Genomic DNA, 14,073 nt, shown 5'->3' on the forward strand with positions numbered 1-14,073 from the left:
ATCTCAGCCCCAAATTAAAAATTGAGAAAAAATTATGAGCAACTGAATACATGTATTTTGAATGGAAAGGATTTCTCAGACTTGCTAGATGGCCATCCCATGACACAAGGAGATCCTAAAACTTCCCAAGCAGCTCAGTATGTGCACTGCATCAGACGGAGATTAATCACTCAAAGGTTTTTGTATTAGTATACTGGCTGGAGAAGTTTCTGCACACACAGATCAGACCAGTTTGATCTGGTTAGCAAAAAAGACAGAGATCAGTCTGCTTGAGAATTTAACATTTATATTTTCATGCTTTTTTGCAGATATTGATGAATGTGAAAACAGAGATGCCTGTCAGCATGAGTGTAGAAACACCCTAGGAAGTTATCAGTGTGTCTGTCCAACTGGTTATCGTCTTATGCCCAATGGCAAAGCATGCCAAGGTAAGTAAATATCTCTCCAGATCTGCGTGTGTGTGGAGAATACATAGATAGAGTATTTCTTTAATTTGTTTCCTATCAACAAACATGTGCTATCCCATTGCAACTGCAACTAGATATAGACTCAAGCCCCAAAACTCAGGTCTAACTTTCAAACATCCCAAAGTGCAGCGGCTCTTAGACTTGGGGATTTGGTTCAGTCCGTTATAAAACCATTTCTGAAATTCAGATATGGCTTCAGATTTCAACATATCCCAAGTTTGGGTTGTTTGGAGCTCAGAGTTTGGCTCCATTTCTACTTGTGACCTTCAGTGTATTGACTAGTTGTGTTTAAGGAAATAACCCCTGAATTGAACAATTTTTAAATATGAGAGAAGAGACAAAATAAGCAACTTAAAGAGCAGTGCTTTAGAGCACAGCACGGGGAGCGGGGGTAGGCACTCCTTTGGGCTGCCTTAGGTTGGGTAAACCACCTCAGATAAAGTAAGACTTTGCTGAAAACTAGAAACAAACCTTTTCTAAACTACACTCTGCTTACTGTGAGGGTGGCAAAGCTAGATCAGAGGTCAAGATGCTATGCTGAAAACACAGGTCACCGTGGACTTGTCTCCTTCTCACTTCAGAGCCTCCACTGGCCGCATCACCTTGTTTGATTTGTACTTTTTGCCTATCTGGGCACAATTTTTAAATAAAAAATGGTGCTCAGCAAGGAAACAACATAGGCCATTTCAGGGTTGATTTAAATCAAAGCTACTTAAATAACTGATTTTAATCACGATTTAAATCAACAAGCAGAAAACCTTCATTTAAATCATCAGTTTCAATCGTGTTTTGCTTTTGGACCTTTTGTTATTTTCCTAAAGCAAGGCTGATTCTCATTGGTTGGTAATCATTAAAACATATTGATTTGCAACTAAATATAGCCTTTGCACTACATGTGGTACTTTTTTTTCCTAACCAGGAGGATATCTATACACATTTATTTAAGCAATTCTATAGCTTAACTTATTCAGATACTTAATTTTTATAATGTTAGAAAATGTTGAATGATGCATTTCTTATTTACTAGCTCTGTTTGGATGGAAATTCAGATTCAATTAAAAATGCTCCAAATATTTTTTTTATTAAGTAGAACTATCTGAAACGTGCTGGATGCATACAAATAGTTTATCAAAACATGGTTTTACATTTAATACTTCCTTTGTTTAATAAATCAGTTAGTTCAATTCATAGATAAAACTGATTGTTTATGGTCACCATGTCCGTCAAGATTTTAGAACTAGTAGAGATCATCCTCTCATACCTAATTTTTTTTACTCATCGATTGGAAGAAGAAAATAAGCTTTCCTGCTTTTTCAACTCCCAGTTTCTTAACTTTGAATGAACTAGTTAAATAAACTGAAATCAAGAAAATGTTCTCTCTGCACAAGATGCTACTGCAGTCAAAAGCTGGTTTAGCACTTCAAGATGCTTAACCAGTGACTTCCCATCAGTTCAACGGTGTAATTTTCTTTAAATCTTGGCAGCAAACATGTACTGCTTAATATTATATTTTCTATTTTTGTAATAGATTAAAATTATGACACTCTATGTAAGATCTAAACTTATTATAAATAGCTTTAAAAATCAATTTTTTTATCATCAACCTTGAGTCATATACTAAGCAACACGAGCCATTCTGGCTCCTGCCATAGTTGTTCTGGATGGGGAACAGAGCTAGAAATGCCTTCAAGCAAGGTTGTAAATGGCTGAAGAACAGCCTGCCTCAATGGAGAGCCTAAGCAAGCCTATTTTACAAGATTTGCAGCTCACTCTTCAGATTCAAGAGGTTCAGACAAGCACATGATCTTTTTTGGATACTTATCCAAGACGATTCAGAGGTCTCTCCATCACTTGAAGATATACAGGCATCAGATATATCTGTGGGTACTGACTGGAACATCTGGAGGTTAAACACCAAAATATTTGGCATTAAAATTTTACCTCACCAATCAGAAGCCATTAAATGCTGTTCTTACACTAAAGAAGACACTATATTTTCAAACGCAAAACATTTTAAAAAATTTTTGTTGCTGTCGGTTATTTGAAAATATTATTCAGATTCTGGAATTATGCTCTGGAGAGAGGAAAACAGGAATCAGAAATATTAAAACCAAGTAGAATAATAAAAAAAACTTTCCCCTTTAAATTGTTTTTATGTTACACTGATTTAATACAGCTGTAGTAGAAAACCATTATTTCTTCATAAGGAAATCCTTACTCTAATATATTTTCCAATGGGAGTTTCTCATCTTTTAAGAGGCTGAAATATTTGTTACAAAACAGCTGCTGTTCCCTACAAGAGATGACATAAGAATTTCACACTTTCAAGTCTAAAACTGAACTCAAAACATGCAAAAAGGGTGATGGTTTTTTTGTTATATGATGTATAAAGAAGACGTGAAAGAGGTTTATTTCTAGTTGTTTTTAGCTTAGAAATATCAGGAGTGTCAAGGAAGCCGCAGATTTATGCTGTGAACTCTCACTACTTAACTGAAGGGCATGAAATGTTGAATCAATTGGAACTAAAAGGCATTTAAAAATCCAAACCAAACAATAGAGTTTCAAATGGCCTGACAAAAATCTCCATCCACTTTCACTCTTGTGATGCCCATTTCACTGATCTTCCAGTCAGCAGAGTGTTTCCGGGGAAGACAAGATTTGAATGTCTTTTGTAAATAACAAAGAGGAAAAAAGAAAACCCTGTTTTTCTTTTCCTTTTCGATAAAATCCTTTCAGGCTTCTTTTAGAAGGGAAAAAGCCTAATTTTAGTTTCATCTTTGGAGGTCACATATAAGTGCTCTCAATATCCAACCCAACTACATTATTTGTCATTTTGATCCTCTTCTGCACTTACACTAATGGCAGTGTTGTAAAGAGGTCTTAGTATACACAGAAATCAAGCATTTTGTTTCTATGCAAGGCCAGCCAAAGAGACAGAACTCTGGATCTGATCTATTCAGAACTGAGGCTAGGAAGGGTTGTAGTTTGGAGTCTGAATTTGGATCCAGATCCTAGTAGTGCAGTTGACCCTTATTGTCTCAGATCCAACTCCTCTGAATTTTGGGGTATTCAAAATGGAGATTTAACTTTGAGGGTACTTCTTATTACAGATGGCTTTTAGCCAAAATACTGAGAGAGAAACTGTTTTTATGATACTCCTTGCCCACCTAAAGCCAGCACATACTTGAAATATCCTGATAAAACATTTTCCTGCATGAGGCTTCCAGAAAAGTGTTTTGGGTATCTTAAAGCTCAGATAAGTAGTCAAACTGTGGAGTGTGGTATCTGTTTGATAAGAACCCAAGAGACCTTTATAGTTTGACGTTTTGCATTTCATATAAAGTTCACAAAATCAGTCCAGTTTCCTAAAAATGTTGTGGGTTTTCCATTAAAAAAAAAAAAGAGCCATTTTAAAAACAATTTTACTAAGTCAAAACAAAATGCAAACCTTTGAAGTTTCCCTGAATGGAATTTCACCACAGATATTTTGCAGTCTCTAATTAATGTGGGTATATACATCAGCTTGATGGCATGAGGCAATATTAAACCAAGTGGTGATGATCAGAAAACTGACTATGTAATCTATTGCACCTTCTTACTCTGTAAGCTAGCCCATGTGGTCCTTCCAATATGTCCCTAACCCTGACCACAAAGTTTCACTGTTAGAAGTAGAACAGGTTTCAAAACCAAACTAATGCTTAGCATGTCCTCAGCATCAACCAAAAATGGTGCCCTCGCACCTGATAGTCCACCAAAGCCCCTGAACCAGCTAGTCACCATTGACAAGATTTTGTTTCAAGGACAATGTAGTTGCAGTTTAGATCGCAAGCTCTTTAGGGCAGCTAGCACAACAGGGCCATAGGCACTCATGCAGTACAAACAACAACAACAAATGTATATTACTGGGGTTGCTAGTTCCACTAAATCAAATACTGTACCAAGGCAGAGTTCTAAGAATAGGAACATGAAACGTGAAGTGGGGAAGGCTACTTCTCATGCAGTTGTATGGTACTTACTGTAGTCTGGCAATATTTTAAGACAGTGATGTGCTTAGTTTTTCCTGTACCTGTGAAATTCGCCTCAATACAAAGAAGTGATTAACTGCATCTTTTTACAATCAGATGTTGATGAGTGCCTTGAACAGAACATTCACTGTGGACCAAATCGCATGTGCTTTAACATGAGAGGAAGCTACCAGTGTATAGATACACCTTGTCCACCAAACTATCAGCGAGATCCTCTTTCTGGGTATGCTTTATTTAAGTTTTTTTCAGGTTCTTTCTTCTCCCCAAACATTGGCCCTGATCTTGCAGTGTTATCTGCTAGCACAGACCCTTTCAGGAATCCCACTGACTTCAGTACAATTCTGCATTGGTGCAGAGATCCACACTAGTGGATTACATTTACAGCATTGGGCCTGTTCTCCGTACAAAAATTAGTTACTGGTGACAGTGATATATATGCATTATTGCTTCATGTTATTGATAAATAATAGGATTAGATTGCAGTGGGTCCACACAAAAGTTGTGACTTCTGGCTGCCATCATGGATCCAATATTACTAATGTTGGATTCAGTGGAAGCAAGGTCAGACTGTTTGTGTACCAATAGAATCTGACACGCAAACTTTCAAACTTTGCCATGATCAGATTTTGTTCGGATTCTTCCTAATCATTCAGTTTCCTTCAGCAAACAGTGATGGGGCCTTTTTTGCTCATCTTCTGGCTTTAGTTTATTTTTGGATAGTGCTTAGATGCTTCCATTTATATTTTTAGAGCACTTCAAAATAGTCACTAGTCCTTGAGAACAAACATCCCCCACTCAATCTTTTTTTTTTTTAATTTTGGAGGCAAAATTCTGTAACAGATCATACACACCAAATGGAGAATGAACCCTAAGTATTTTATAAATGTCCCAAAAAGCCTTTTTTTTTTTTGCATTGTTTACGAACTTGGTCACTAAAATGATGTGCTATTGGCTATAGTAACCAAAACAAAAAATAATCTAGGATTTCTTTTAAAAGCTATCAATATTTTTAGTACTTCTCTGTGGCTTCCAGTGCATTCTATTATCAGTGAAACTTGGTTGTGGTTTCAAAGAAACAAGATCAGGTTGTGTACGCTGAAGTAACTGCATGTCATGCGTGTGTACTGGAATTTGGCCTTTGCTGCATAATGCCCTAATACTGTACTAAATTGTAGTGACCTGTATAATACCTTCTGCCTAGCTACTTCAAAGTATTGTTTTTATTCCTAGCTTCTGTCTTAAGACCTGCCCATCTAATGATTTGGAATGTGCTCTTAGCCCGTATGCCTTGGAATACAAACTTGTTTCCCTGCCATTTGGGATAGCTGCCAATCAGGATTTAATTCGACTGGTTGTCTACACTCAAGATCGAGTGATGCATCCCAGAACAACTTTCCTAATGGTAGATGAGGACCCAACAATCCCATTTGCTCTCAGAGATGAAAATTTAAAAGGCGTAGTGTTCACAACCAGGCCACTGCAAGTGCCAGAGACATACCGGATGAGAGTCAGAGCTTTGTCCTACAGCGCTGATGGAAACATTGAATATCAGACAACTTTCATTGTTTATATAGCTGTGTCTGCCTATCCATATTAAAAAGCACACTTCAGCCAGTAATTGAAGTATTTTAACCATATTCGTAAGTGCCAGTGGGTATTACCACTTCCAGACTGACAGTACTGCCTCCTCTTAAAAACAGTTGCAAACCTTGCAACATGAAAGTGGTGCTATGCTCTTTTCTTGTGCTTTCCCTGAAGATGCCAATATTTCCATTATTCCAATTAAAAAAAAAATCCAGGGTTCTAAGGAGCCTTTACCACTTGCTTTATTTATTACACTGGAGCAGTAACTTTCCACAAATGGTTCTGAAAATTCACCAGAACAAATCAGAAATGCAAGGTGGAATTTTAGTGGTCAAAGTAGTAGACAAAAATCAGTCTAATTCTAAGAAGCTAAACAGAGAACTAGCATTTCTGCTAGTTTTTAAGGGTTGCTAAATGTTTTACAAATTTATCTGCTGAAAAATGATATTTTTCTTACCAAATACTTGATACAAATAGGTTTGTATGTACATTGTTTCATTTGGTCAAAAAGGAAAAATACCACTCTACACTCAAAAATGCTAAAATGGATGCCACACTGGTGCTTATTTTCACTTGGAAATTTTTGAATAGGAACCTGTGACATTCATGTGATTTCAGCCATGCCATTACTGTTCCGAAGAAAAAAAATACATAGCTACTTCCACCTTAGAAAGCAGATATTTTATGATAAAAATCTTACTCTGACATTTTGGTGTAACCCATTAATTTAGCTCCAGATCTTCCACATTCCACTACTCCTGGTTGGTTGTTTTTGAAAATGGAACTTTTTCCCCAAAAATCTAGCAAGTTTGGTTCAGCAAAATATTAGGTGTCAATACACTGTATAAAGGTGGTAACAAATTCTGGAAGTAATTTTGTCAAGATGTATTCTATTTTTATGAAATGTATATATGTGATTTCCCCCGTGTGTATTTTCTATGCAATATCTTGAGTGTTTTACAATAACATTTCTACCAAAGGATAATGTTACATCAGAAATAATCAAATAAAGGTTCACTTTTTCTTAACCTGTGAGACTACTGCAGAATTTTTCATAGAACAAATTACTTGCTATGAACTAGTCACACGTCTCTAGTTCTAATCCGGCAGATGAAAGAAGAATTGACAATCTTTTGAATTTGTACAGTTTAAAGGCATCCACACTGGGAGAGCTCTCAGCTCGGGAATTCTTTCCATGTCCCCCATTCATCAATGAAGCCCAAGTCCGGGAATCTTCAGGGCCTGTTAATTCATACAGGGTTGATTGATCAGGGGAGTGGGTTTTTACTACTGTTTCTCAGAAGGGAAATTATTTTGTTACTAACTTGGGTTTTATTGTAAATATTCCTAGAGGTTGCTAATGAACAATATAGTACACATAAAATCACTGAAAGGGGCTAGATGGATAACACTAGTGCCTCAAATTTCTATCAGGTTTCAGAGGGGTAGCCACGTTAGTCTGTATCAGTAAAAACAACGAAGAGTCCTTGTGGTACCTGAGAGACTAACAAATTTATTTGGGCATATATTGTGGAAAATAACCCACTTCATCAGATGCATGGAGTGGAAAATACAGTAAGCAGGTATAAATATACAGCACAAGGACTCCTGAAATTTCTGTGTCATTTTATGTACAGAACAGAGCTAGTATGGCCAACAGCAATGCTAGTTTACACCAACCTCCCCACCACTGCACCTCAGGACCACCACAGAGTTCAGCGATTGACTTCATGTTGCAGCAGTACCTAAAGTTCCTACCAAGACCTGGGACCCTTTGTGCTAGGTGCCGTACATGCACATAGCCTGCCCCAAAACATCTCTTTACACAAGACTCACAAAAGGGTGGAAGAAATGGGAAACTGATGCACAGACTGCTTGAGTAACTTGCCCCAAAACCATACATGGAATCTATGGCAGGGCTGGGAACTGAAGACAGTTCTGAGTGTTTTAAACCACAAGAGTGTTGTTCCTGCTGACGCTAATCAGGGCACCGCCCCGGTTAGGATTTCTTGAGATGGTGGCTTAGTGATGTAAACAACCGTCCACTAAGAACTGGACTAAGATCAGCTCATTTCACATAGGCAGAGCCATCCCATGCTTTGGGGGGCCCCATATTCCAGGATGGCCCGGCGCCAGCAGCAGGTGTTGGGCCCGCGCCCTGCACTCACTGGCCCTGTTGTTTGTTTATTTTTCTTGCCCACAGCCCCCCCAGGCTTGGGCTCAGTCTCTGTGGCAGCAAGCAACCGGCCCCAGCCCGCTCCACTCTGCTGGCTCCCGGCGTTGCCTGCTGCTGCAGAGTCCTAGCGCCCCCCAACCACTAGTGCCAGGGCAGGATGACCCAGCCCTTCCGCCCCAGACAGACCCTCCCCTTTTCCGGCAGGACCCTCCACCAGCACAGGGGGCCCCCTCACCCCTAGCACAGGTGGGTGCCAGCCAGTAGTCTCCATCATCCCTTGCCTGTCGCCCAGCCCTGGTGTCCCACACCTCCCCCTTCCACTGCCCTTTCTCCCTTCGCCCAGCACTGGGTGGGGTCCTCCTTGCCTTTCAGATCTCCAGCCTTTGGGTTCCCCTCCCCGCAGTAGCAGGACCTGGGGTCCCACAACTCTGCTCTCTCACCCCCTTCCCTCCTCCCCCCCAGGACTGGGGCCCTCTATCCATCTGCTTTTCCACCTCCCCTTCCCCTCCCAGCCCCCAGAGAAAACAGATCTTAGAGCCCCTCCCCCATGCTGGAGGGTCCTGGGGTCCCCCAGCACCAGGGCACATATAGGCCCTCCAAGAGCCACCCAGTTCCCAAGACGTGGGCTCTGATGTGGTGCGAATGTGTAATTACATTTTAAAAAAAAAATCCACAGAGGGTAGCAAGACCATATGGCACCTGGGAAGTGAGTTTGCTGCAAGGAAGTCCAGGAAGATGGATTTCAGAATGTAAGCAGTGCGACACTGATCATGATCGGTGAGGGTTTTTTTTAATTATGTGAACGTCATAATTATAAAAAAGAACTACAATATAACGTAATTATACAGCTGGGTGCTATCAATATTTAACCTGTGGCCAGCGGTTGCCCTTGAAGTTCACTGTAACCAGATTTCACCTGCATAAAAAATGTTACGAGGGGCCCCCATACAGGCTGATTTGCCTCTGGCTCCGCACCCAATTAGGGATGGCCCTGCACATAGGTAACCCTAAAAGCCATCAGACAACAACTTTCAGCCATCAGTGAGGAAGGGATAAAAGATTACAATCATTATTAAAATAATTTACAATAATTAAAAGCATTCAATTTAGCTTAAGGCTTTATACTGCTAGTCTCTATTGTATTAGTAATCCCATTATTTCTCAACATATTGAAATCCCTTTCTATTCCAGGATTTTGCAGTGTATTTTCATTTCTCTAAAGGTAAGTGGGAAAATATTAGCAAGTAGGGTTGATTGTTCTTAATTTGTCATGCACCTAAATATTGCAGTTAGGGCCACCAACCAAATCAAAAGGGTACTTTTTAAATGTTAAAAGTTTGCTAAAACTAAGATTATAGAAGAAAAAAAACCCATGGAGAATGAAGCAAAGATTGTCACAAAAAAGCAAGGAGAGTGGGGGAAAAAAAAAGACAACAAGAGTTTGTAGTTCTCTGTTAATTTCCTTCTCAAGGGACTATGATTAGACAGAGTGAAGCTGGAAGAAAAATCCACATTTCATGTAAAGCTGCAGCAAATAATTCTAGGCCCTCTCAGTGCTGACAAGTTTGTTGAATTCCTCCATTTCTGCTTTCCTTCCTTTTGAAAGAGTTTAAGCAAGATAATTCCTTTAAGGGTCAGGAACTCTCCAGAGGGAAATCAATTAAAATCCCCCAGAGACAACCACTTCATTTCCAGCAAGTTTGCTCTTTTCAGGTGGTCAACTCAAGATCAAAAAGGGAGGAGAAGGGCAGGCTAACAAGCTACTTCCCCATATGGAAGCAGTTATGCTCAAATGATGTCACAGATTGGAAGCCTCTGGGCAATGGAAAGATTAGGGTTATTGTGCTCTTTACCATTTTCACTCTTTTACTGGCTGACAGGATATTATAAATAAAAATGAAACATTGTATAATGCGCCCTCTTTCTCTGCCTTCGCATCTTGCACTACATAACGGGTTTCTGATCTGTTTCACTTTAGAGAAAAGAATCACAACTACATTGGACTAAGTCTGAGAGCGAATGGAGCCAGCACAAAGGCATCTATGGAAACTTTCCCATAATATTAATTGCACCTTGAAACGTGGGCTGCTTCTTATTAAAGGGTTTATAATTAACTTTAACAAAGTTGAGAGTCAAATGACTGAGTGCACTTCCACACAACACATACATGTTTGTTTCAGAGTTACCCTTAGCCAAAAATAAGCCTTATATGAAGAAAGCATTCTACTGTATTTAATAGTTCAGGAAAGTTCGAAAAGTCTTCAGGGGCACAGTTTATTGTATTGTCTATATATAGCAAGAGCTATTAAACTTTTTGCCTTTTTAAAAAGTTTTGTTGCTCACTATCTTTGGGCCTAATTCTGCAACCAGTTTATGCACAGAACGCTCTCTGACTAACCTACATAGCATCTACAGCACTGGGCCCTTAAGTCCATGTTTTAAAGTCATCTTTTTTTCTTTTTTTTTTTTTTTTGCCACTTCCATTAAGGTATTACTCAGAAGCCCCACTCAAGATGAGAAGCCCATTGTGTACAAGCACACAAGTAAATACGGTCCCTACACAAAATAATAGTCTCAAGAAAAGGTTAAAATATTTACAATTTTCTGTAGGAATTGCCTTTAAAAAAAAAAAAGGAACTGAATGGTAGCCCATTCGACACAGGATCTCATCAGCCACAGCACTTGGCAAGACCCGCATGCAGAGTTAGATGAAATACAGAGAAAATCCAAGTGCTGCAGGAAGGAAGGTTAGTTCTTCTGGAGGTGACACTTTTCCTTGAGTCAGTACTAAAACAAGGCCCCAGTATGATACTTGCAGATGCAAATGTCTCATTATGTAGATGTAGGACGAGTGGATATCTGCATAATTTTAACCCCCTACAGTCTCTGGAAAATGGAAGGAAATAGCCAAGTAATACCTTTGGGGCCATTCCTATGCCAGCAGGAGAAATCTTGCCCAATCTCTTTGCTTGACTGACCCATTAACAGAGGTACAATGCTTCCCCACCCTTTCAGTGATGGTGGAATATCTTTTAAGTATGAATGTGTTATAGAAAGATGCAAATTAGTTATTTTTCACGGGAAAAGCAGCCAGTATATTTTTCTCGTCTCAGAATTATATAATGATGGAAATATTTGAAGTTTGTGAATCCCAAAAGCAAGAGCTATTGCTTAAGTTGATCCAAGGATTTTTACAGGGAATAATGAGAGGAAATTTGGCAGAGAAACAGGAATATGTTTTTAATGCATCTATTAAACTGTGGAATGTCTCCCAAGAGATGTGGTGAAAGTCCCTTCACTAGAGTTATTTGAAACTGGAATGAGAAAAGCACTGGATGTCTGTGACAGGCGTCGGTCAGTCCTCCGAGCCCCTACAGGCGATGGAGAGCAATGGTCTCTGTGGCAGGCCTCGGCCCCACCTCCCGGGTGTTGGGGAATTAGCGGGAAGGTGTGCCGGCCGGAGTCAGTAGCGCGCCCCTCCGGCAGGGGAGCGCCGGCCGGAGTCAGTAGCGCGCCCCTCCGGCAGGGGAGCGCCGGCCGGAGTCAGTAGCGCGCCCCTCCGGCAGGGGAGCGCCGGCCGGAGTCAGTAGCGCGCCCCTCCGGCAGGGGAGCGCCGGCCGGAGTCAGTAGCGCGCCCCTCCGGCAGGGGAGCGCCGGCCGGAGTCAGTAGCGCGCCCCTCCGGCAGGGGAGCGCCGGCCGGAGTCAGTAGCGCGCCCCTCCGGCAGGGGAGCGCCGGCCGGAGTCAGTAGCGCGCCCCGCAGGCAGGGGAGCGCCGGCCGGAGTCAGTAGCGCGCCCCGCAGGCAGGGGAGCGCCGGCCGGAGTCAGTAGCGCGCCCCGCAGGCAGGGGAGCGCCGGCCGGAGTCAGTAGCGCGCCCCTCCGGCAGGGGAGCGCCGGCCGGAGTCAGTAGCGCGCCCCTCCGGCAGGGGAGCGCCGGCCGGAGTCAGTAGCGCGCCCCTCCGGCAGGGGAGCGCCGGCCGGAGTCAGTAGCGCGCCCCGCAGGCAGGGGAGCGCCGGCCAGAGTCAGTAGCGCGCCCCGCAGGCAGGGGAGCGCCCGGGTAGGGGAACGCAGGCCCACCCAACTCCACTGCATTCCAGCCCAGGGCCCTGACGGTGGCGGGAGGCGAAGGTCCCGCCCCTGGGTCAGTGGGGCAATCCGCACCCGCTGACCAAACACACCCATCCCACGGTGTAGTTGGGCCCCTGGGAGACTTCCTACCCAGTCTCTCTCAGGCGGGTCGCTCCGGTCCCTCCATCTCCTCCGGGTATTCCGCTGCGGGCAGCTCCGTTCCTCCGGGTATTCCGCTGCGGGCCAGTCCCGCTCCCCCTCGGTATCGGACTCACGCTGGCCCGGGCTGCAGTCAGGCCCCTCCAGGTCCTCTGGGTATTCAGCGGCCGGCAGCCCTGGTTGCCACAGGCCTTCCCCCCGGTCAGGTTCCTCCTTGCCCAGGGCTTCGCCTGGGTCAGCAGCAGGATCGCGACGGAGCAGCCTGTGTCTATCTCCCTCCCTGGTGCTCTCCTCACTGGGCAGAGGGCCCCACCCTTTGTACTTCCTGTCCCACCCTTCCCCTTCCAGGGATTGGCGGAAGCTTGGCCTTGCCCCGCCCACTCAGGCTCACAGGGTGGCTCTTTACCCTCTGGTTCGGAGGGGAGCCACCGTGGCTCCCTACAATGTCTTATCATAGGGAACAGTTACACAGCAACCAGAAATAGACTAGATTAGGAATATTAAGGCGCCTGATCCAGCCCACTTCACATATTTATGTGGAACACGTGGCATATTCAGTTTCTGCAAAACCTAAGTTTTCATTTAACAAAAAACAACTGCTAAATTTCTCGCCTTCAAGTTTGCAAAGAGAACTTTTAACAAGTGAACTGAGTGTAAAGGCAGCAGTGATGTTTGCCTTAGTCTGCAGACAGCCAGAACCAATAACTCAGCCATGAACACTCCTGCCCTAGTTAAAATCCTCGGTGTGCCATGTGTAAGTCCCCGTGATGATCATTTTAAGCAGATGGAATGAGGAAGTGGTGGGAGCATAGCCCCTGGGGGAAGTGAGAAATGAGAATTGGTCAGGGAAGGAAAAGAAGAAAGAAACACTGGGGAGACGAGAATGGAGGATGAGGAAGAAAGAGCCATGGTCCTAAAGGGGAGGATATTTTTCTTTGACTATGACAATAAGGTACTAAATAAATCAACTAACAGTTCCATTGGTACATAAAGGCCTTGATTCTACCACTGATGCCAATCTGCCATTTACATCAGTGGGAGAGCCACTGTGGACTGAGAAGTGTATTTAATCCTAAATTTATTCCCTGACCCAGCAACTATCATTAAGTGCCACACCCCTGGACTAGATGATATAAACAGTTTCTCCCCCCCCCCCCAGTGGTCCTACTGCATTTAAAATAATTTTTCTACATCTAAATATTTTCAAATCATTCTAAACATTAGCCATGTAGATCAGTGTTTTGCTTATACCAGATTGAATGTTTATATTTATGTAACCCTTCTGCCAGGCCAAGTTGATAGCAGCAAGGGCCGGGTTCAGTACACAGGGGTTCCCTCTCATCAAAGCAAATGCAAAACTGGCTCGAGCCCCTACCCAGTGACCTGGGAAAATCTTACACACCCCCTGGGTGCCTCAAAGAGGCAATACTTCCCCTCTCACAAGCACAGAGTCTCGGTGTAGCAGAGAATCTTTAATAACATGAGGTAAACGACATCAGCATTAAATTGGGGAAATACCACAACTAGTGTTCATTAACCAAACCATGAGCAAAGACCCACCCCAGCAAATTGGGCCACATCCTTTCCCTTGGG

The 14,073-nt window shown here is 42.7% G+C and overlaps 1 protein-coding gene across 1 annotated transcript in view; it reads left to right on the top strand.

Moving 5' to 3' along the window:
- The window catches only part of HMCN1 (hemicentin 1), a 325,574-nt gene extending 318,470 nt beyond the window's left edge, over nt 1-7,104 (top strand). Inside the window, exons 105-107 of the mRNA XM_084636570.1 lie at nt 309-428; nt 4,589-4,715; nt 5,723-7,104. Of these exons, the coding sequence (XP_084492696.1) occupies nt 309-428; nt 4,589-4,715; nt 5,723-6,089 (614 nt within the window). The 3' untranslated portion in view covers nt 6,090-7,104. The remainder of the gene's footprint in view (nt 1-308; nt 429-4,588; nt 4,716-5,722) is intronic.
- Nucleotides 7,105-14,073: the final 6,969 nt, after the last annotated feature.

This window comes from Lepidochelys olivacea (assembly GCF_965140295.1).
Source record: "Lepidochelys olivacea isolate rLepOli2 genome assembly, chromosome: 8".
In the NCBI taxonomy this organism is placed as follows: domain Eukaryota; kingdom Metazoa; phylum Chordata; order Testudines; family Cheloniidae; genus Lepidochelys; species Lepidochelys olivacea.